At 38.5% G+C, this 7683-nt stretch overlaps 1 protein-coding gene across 1 annotated transcript in view; it reads left to right on the forward strand.

The window, feature by feature from the left end:
* Positions 1-1082: 1082 nt before the first annotated feature.
* Positions 1083-7683, forward strand: part of LOC103472912 (nurim) — a 14880-nt gene continuing 8279 nt past the window's right edge. The window contains exons 1-6 of the mRNA XM_017307372.1: positions 1083-1958; positions 2044-2145; positions 3692-3759; positions 3828-3890; positions 4039-4110; positions 4227-4278. Of these exons, the coding sequence (XP_017162861.1) occupies positions 1937-1958; positions 2044-2145; positions 3692-3759; positions 3828-3890; positions 4039-4110; positions 4227-4278 (379 nt within the window). The 5' untranslated portion in view covers positions 1083-1936. The remainder of the gene's footprint in view (positions 1959-2043; positions 2146-3691; positions 3760-3827; positions 3891-4038; positions 4111-4226; positions 4279-7683) is intronic.

Here is a 7683-nt window from a genome sequence, read left to right on the forward strand (position 1 = left end):
TTTTTGTTCCCACAGTGCAGCGACAGTAAATATGTGATTTCCTTTGGAGGCCTAACACTCCCAGAGCTGCAGAGGTTGGTTTGCTCCTGCCGCCACTTGCCTCACAACGCAGACATTCCTGCTCGGAAACATACCTGAGGGCTGGACCACTTTCTGACACACCGTGTTGGTTTTTAATCCGCCAAACCCTCATTTTCATCTCTCACTTTGAATTTTCATTCAAGTTCAACACAGTTAAAGCCTCTTAATCCTGTTTTAAATGTCAAATTAACATTAAAACTCAAAAAGAGTCAAAGTTTCGCTACATTTTTTTTTTTACGTTTTCGCAAATGTTTTAAATTAAAATCAACCTGTTTATGTTTACGTTAAACATCCGAATGAGTTTTTTTGGGGGTTTTTTTGCCGAACCAGTCTGACGGCATGCACAGTGGGCGTTGTGCTGCTGTTTCTCCTCTTAACAAGAGGCCCTCAGAGAAGAGTCGGCAGCTGTCAAACTTCCCCTCCCGTCCCATGAAACTGATCCCGGAGCGCCACACATGTTGCTGCTGCCGCTGCAGCGGGTTTCAGGGCCGCGTTTTGTTTCCTGGAGGGAGAATTATTAACGCTGACAGATACTGGGAGGCACTGGGAAGTGTTGCAGAGCCATGAGAAATGACAATACATACTTTGCATAGTCCACATGGAGGCAGTAACACATTAGTTCAGAGGAAATGTTTTCATGTTCAGTATTTTTACATGTGACGACCAGCTGCAGAGAATCACAAAATATTAATTCATTATCAACCTGCAGTTCAGATCCAGTTGCAGAAAAACCAGTTTKGCTCAAATCCAGTTCAAATGAGTTCAATTCATTTAATTAAAATCAATCGATTCCMCAGATCAGATTGCATGTTTTTAAGTTTAAGTTTAAATTTACTCTGGACTCTCTTATAGATTTATATTCAGGTTCTTTATTCAGTTTTTGTTCATTTTATTTTATATTATAATTTGACACTTTCATTACAAATTTTAGATCACAAATGATTATATTTATGTTTAGTATTCAACACCTTGAATAGGTTGTCAACAAACAAGCAATTTCCCTTTATCAGTTTATTTTATTGATCCCTTAAGGGGGGAAATATTTTTAATTCAATGTGTTTTAGTATTTAGTTCAATTACAATTCAGTCAAACTAAATCATTTGTTACAAAAGTTATAACTTTAACAAAACGTAAGAATCAATTTGACTTTAGAATCTAAAAAATATCTAAAGACATAAACATATTAATAAAGCACCAACAGATGAAATACAAATAGAGAATAAGGTCAAGTGTGATTAGAGTTATTGTTTATATAAATATTACTCTGAATGGACTTTGCTCTGACTGACTAAGCACGTGAAGAACRACTCCATTTGAACAGAAAGAGCCTTCCATCAGAACCAGAACCAGAACCAGGCTGGGTATTAGAGCAGACCAAGCAGGAAGCAGACATGGAAAACATGGCCGCTTTGTTCAAAGAGTTATTTTCATGTAGAGTTTAAACAAAGAGCGCACACAGAGCTCGTTTCTCTCCACTGTCGCCTCATGCTTGCTCATAATACTTGATGCTTTTTTACACAGATAAACTTTTACCATTTGACATTTTAAACTTAATGTAGTTCTTTGGTCACAAGATAAATGTGTATAGTTTAATTCTAATAAATCCAGATGACATGACTGACTTGATTTTCTTGTATATATTTCTGTTGCGTCTGTCTGAGGTGCCTCTCTCTCTCTCTCTCTCTCTCTGTCTTCGTGCCAGTTGTTCCTGTCTGTTGCCACCCAGAGGGCAGCCACCGTCGGGGTGTCTGCAGCTTGTTGCCCTCCAAGAAGCAGCAGCAGTAAACCGGAGATCAGCTCTCCTTACAGCTGTCTGTAAATTTAGACTGTCAGAACCAGACAACTGGAGGAGCCATGGAGCCCAGGCGTTGCTTTGGTGAGGATGATGGTTTGCATTTTTACCTGCTTTGTTCTGTTTGGTTCTTCAYCTGACATTTGGGTYGTGTCCGATGTGTCTTTAGGAAGCTGCGCTGGATGTGGGGAAGCCGTGTTGGCTGCTGGAGGAGCCTGCCAGGCGATGGGACGTTTATTCCACAACACATGCTTCACSTGCAGCGTTTGCAGTGAGTCGTCTGGTTTAAGGAACCTCAGCAAGACCAAAARTGTCAGATTTACAGTGTCGGTGTTAAAAATGCAGTGTTAATTTAACACTTTAGTGAGATTCAATRATATTTGTTGAATTMACACTTCTAAATATTCTGTGCTTAATGAAAGGTTTTTAGAAAATTACAATCAGGTTTAAGACACTTCTAGTGTCTTTACACATACGGTGTATGTGGAAAAAAATAAAGAGCCACTTCACTGAACCCAATTAAAACCTCCTGGTTTTTCCACCAAATATTGATTCTGAGTTAAAACATTAGTATTGATGTKTCTAAATGGATATTAACTTGTTTTCTTTGCATTATTTGAGGTCTGAAAACATCTTTTTTGACCGTTTCTCATTTTCTGCAAATAAATACTAAATTTTTGCTTTGAATTTCAGACATGTCAGTAGTTAATAGAATAAAATAAAAATATTAATTTTACTCAAACATTTACCWATAAAAAGTAAAGTCAGAGAAACTGATCATTTTTTTCAGAGCTGTATATTTTAATCAGGCTTTATTGTATTCTTTAAAAAAAATTATTTGGGAAAACCTTGAAAGCTGTTCAAAAGCCCCAAATATATTCAGATCAAGACCAGAAAGAAGATAAATAATATATAAAATACTAGATTATTTATTAAAATATAATATAATCTGACTCCTAATTTTGTACCACAAACAAGCAAAGCTGGTAAGACCGTAAAKGAGGGAAGTTTGTCCTGGACTCTACATATGAAGACATGAGGAATGACTCAACATATTTACACAACCTTGATTACATTTTAAACTCCAYTTCCAAATTGTCTGTAAACAAAGGGATGTTATGTGTAAACACTTTYTGGAAGCTCACATCTCTGCAGCCCAACCTTGATAAACCCGTCTGTACTGAAGCGAAACTCAAAAACCAGTCTGATTACATGTAACGCTCAWAATAAATTTGGGTAAATTAACTTTACAACAGGTTCCGATGACACATGGAAACAAGTTTTTACTTTAAATCACCTGGATTTCCCACCAAAGCCAATAGGTTGGTGTTTTATGGTTGCTACACTGCAAAARCACAATTTTTGTTGGTGTAGTGTTTAGTGCAAATTAGTTCACTTGAAACAATAAGAAACAAATTCTTACAAGTAACATTTCAGCAAAATATAGGGTCTTATTTTAAGCCAATAATTCCTTAATATTGATGAAAAAGTGCTATTTATAAATGCAATAATCTGCTTTTTCATCAATGTTAAGGAATTATTGACTTAAAACAAGCTCCTATACTTTGGTGAAAAGTTACTTCTAAGTTAGTTTTGTTTTAAAGTTAGTATAAAGATATTTATACTAACAAATAGAGGAAAAATTACTTGGTAATTTCTATTAAAAGGCACATTTGTTACGTTTATGCTGATTTGACTTGATCTAATATGACTCAAAATTTGATCAAATGAGAGTATAAAAATGTTTAAAGGTTAAACACGCACACACATTTTCAGTGATATATTCACTTTTGTCATATTGATATATTTTATTTCAGGCAAACAGCTCAAAGGACAGCCGTTCTTCACCGTGTCGGGACACATTTACTGTGAGGATGATTTTTTGGTAAGTGTCGATTTGGTTACTCTGAATAAATGAAACAGTTCCAGTTCTCATTGTTTTGTTTTTTGCAGTTTTCTGGAGTTCACCCATCTGAAGAAACGTGTTACAGTTGCGGAAGTTCAATCACAGATTTGGCAAGCATTTACCTGTTTACCCGCACGAGTTCACTTCTTTGTAAACCTTCACAAAGTTCTGAGTAAAAGAACTGGAGCTACACATTCAGGTTCTGCAGGCCCGGGGGAAATCGTACCACCCAACCTGTTTTCGCTGTGTGGTCTGCAGACGGGAGCTGCAGGGTCAGGCCTTTGCTGTGGATTCAGACTGCAGGGTTTACTGTGTCACCGACTATCACAGGTGACTCTACAGCAACAATAGGCCCAGCCCAGTTCTGGTTCTGATTACAATGAGAAAAGGATGAGTCTCTAAACAAAGAGCTTTTCAGTTTCACTGAGGCTTTTTCATGGTTTCAGGGTCCGGTCTCCCCTCTGCGGTGCCTGCAGGATGCCGATACTGCCCACAGAGGTGAAGTCCAACTTCAGTTAACAGCTTGATTTTCAGACTTTACTCATTTTACTCATGTTTTCCTTTTCCAACTGTTTCAGGGATCTGCAGAGTCAATTCGAGTGGCATCGTGTAACAAGTACTATCATGTAGAGTGTTACAGCGGTGAGGTCAGCCTTATTTAATGGAGATGAGTGTTTTACTGTGATAGTTTGTACAACGTATCATTCAAATAAAATCTTTGCTTTTCTGATTTCTCACTTTCCAAGCCATTTATCTCTGTTACATACCAGGAAATATAAGAATATAAGAACAAATTAAAATTCATGTTTTTCATGAGTCCACTTTGCAAATTTAAATTAACCAGAGCCAGCCCAACGGATAAGCAAACTAGTTTCCTTGTTTATTTAAAATGTTAGTAAGTAGCAGTGTTGTGGTACTCGAAGTCGGTCTTGGTCTCTATGTCTCGTCTCGGACTCGACCGCATTTGGTCTCGGTCTTGTCTCGGTCTCGGGCGCTGAGGACTCGCATTTTATTTCAAGACCAGTCGAGACCGCARCTGTGAAAATATCACTAAACGTACAACATACTGTCCAGTTTATTTGTTAATGTCTTTGTTTTCAGTGGATGCAAAACGCACCGATTAAAATCCAAGTAATTACGTGTTTCTGTTACTCCCCCCTCCCCCTCCCCACCTTTCACTCGCAAGCGGCGCTCCAGGACATGCGCAGTGGTTTTCTCTCAGCGGCAGAAAATGTCTGTCTAATCGTCAGTAATATAATAACGCTGAAAAGAATAAAAAATGTAACTCTTTACAATGGGCCTTTTGTCTGACAGCATGTGACTCTTTCTCGCCCTTGGTAAAGCGTCTCAACAGTTACTATTGTACTTTTTTAAATATTTAAGGTTTTATACAAATATTGTTTGTCTACCTTTCTGTATATAACAGACAGATACTTCTTATTCTTTGTTCTCATGTTTCTTGCATTTCTCCATCAATCATTTTGCAAATATGCTTCTTCTGTTCCTTTATGGTATTTGTTTTGCACGGTTCACCCTGGACAGGTCTCCAGTCTGTCACAGGGCAACACAGAGACACACAGGACAAACAACCATGCACACATACACTCACACCTAGGGGCAATTTGGAGAGGCCAATTAACCTGACAGTCATGTTTTTGGACTGTGGGAGGAAACTGGGGTACCCGGAGAAAACCTATGCATGCACAGGGAGAACATGCAAACTCCATGCCGAAAGACCGGGCCGGGAATCGAACCCAGAACCTTCTTGCTGCAAGGCAACAGCTCTACCAACTGCGCCTCTATGCAGCCCAATTTTAGCAATTCATACTGTATACCAAAATGTTCTGCTTCTTCTTATCCTTTATGCTTTTGGTTTTTGCGATGTTTCACTTCTTCAAATATTTCACCCACCCCCCGCCTGGGCCCATCTACCCCTCACCTGGGCCTCATCTACCCCTCAATCTCCTCCCCCTTTCCACTCTCCTCCCCTCCTCCTTGGGCTCCGGGTGAAACAATTTTAATTTTAGGTGAGTGTTTTAAATTTTCACATTTTATTTTGTTAAAGATTTTTTTGGCTCTAGTGGCCTTTATTTGATAGTTAATTGACAAGAAAGGGGGAAGAGATGCAGCAAAGGTTGCCAAGGCCATGAATTGAATCTATGACGGCTGCGTCAGGGACTGGGTCAGGGGTGGGCAACTCCAGGCCTGGAGGGTCTCATGCAACTTTTAGATGTGTTTCTACTTCAACACACCTGAGTCAAATAATAAGGTTGTTAGCAGGACTCTGGAGAACCTGACTGCACTGAGGAGGTGATTCAGCTATTGGATCCAGGTGTGTTCTACCAGGGAGACATCTAAGAGTTGCAGGACAATGTGTGCAATTTGTTGCACCCCTCATCACCTTCTCATCTCCCCCTACTCCCTCCCAAGACTCCCCACACCCACTTGCTCCTCCCAGCCTTCCCCTCTTCCCCCACTCATCCCTTCTTCCCTCCCCCCATCCTTGAGCTCTGGGTCAGAACATTTTATTACTAAGTGGGGGTTAATCATGTTTCAAATTACACACTACATGTTGAGAACATTGGGTTGTGATTCCTTTATGTACATTTTCTTACTTGTCTGTAAATATTATTACTGACTGTGCATAATGTGTTGACACAAAAAGATCTACAAGTCTCTACTAGAAGTTGTACAGTCAGACTCCCCCTTTTTACACTAGTGGTTTGTCCCAGCCAAACAGCCATTTTGCTGCTGGATTGTTTGCAACCGGCTTCTGAATTGAATTCTCCTCTGAGCAGTTTTATGGTAAGTTTTTCAATATTACTTTGATCTTAAATGTGTTTATTGAAAAATAAGGGCATTGTTTTGTGCCCATAGGTTATTTTGGGGCAAAACAGATATTTTTAATAATTGAGGTCATGTCTCATTTTGTATTATTTTCATCCTGCCCACTGCTCCAGGCCCAAGTATGAAATCCTACGAGATTTTGTGAGATTTGAGTTTTTAAAATAGGGCGGGGCCTATTATTTGGTCTGGGAGAGCATGTGGTGGACAAGGAAGTGTAAGGCTGGCTGCTCCAGGTAGGCTTTAAATTGTTGTGATAGTAATCACTTGTTTTTCATTTTTTATTATGTTTTGCTTAGGGACATGCTTGGATGCGTCTCTGTTCCAGAACAACTGAGTTATATAATTGCATGACCGTCTGCAGCCATCAAGAAGTGCAGAAGGTTGTTAATCATCCACAGATTATATCCAGGTGAGGCAGAAGGGAAACACTTAAAACATGTAAGGCAGGTGAAACACTGAACTAAACCTGCTAATGACTGATTCAGTCTGTTGTTTCTTGGGTTGGTAACTGGTTAAACTGAACTRGACTATCATTACTGGTGAGGRATCTTTATCAGCACGTGGACATTTTGTAAYGAATTTAATAAAYTTATTTGGAAATATTTGTAGTTGRTTGAAGATTAAACCAGCTATTTGATGBAAGTTTATTCTGTATAAATTATAAATAATTTTTCCAACTACAGTATAAATCACCTTTTGCTCTATTTATCTGTCTCTGGTGTATTAAATAAACACTGATCCTCCCTGAGTTTTATCTTTAAGTTTTCTGATAAGCAGCCTTTATTTTAAATATTGATTCCTTCATTTTAACATGAGTGCAGCATCATAAATCCTACACTAGACTGCAGCTTCATAGGTAAGCTGCAGTTTACGTATACAATGTAGTTGTATACGTAAACATTAAGATGAATATTAATGAACAATTAAGATAAATATTAACAGTGAGTGTACATGGGGAACTATATGGTTTGTATTTGTTCTCAGACCTGAAACCAGTACACTGTTTAATATTTCAATGCCTTTCAGAACTTTTCAAATGTTTATCATATTTCTAAC

This window comes from Poecilia reticulata, linkage group LG11 (assembly GCF_000633615.1).
Source record: "Poecilia reticulata strain Guanapo linkage group LG11, Guppy_female_1.0+MT, whole genome shotgun sequence".
NCBI lineage: Eukaryota > Metazoa > Chordata > Actinopteri > Cyprinodontiformes > Poeciliidae > Poecilia > Poecilia reticulata.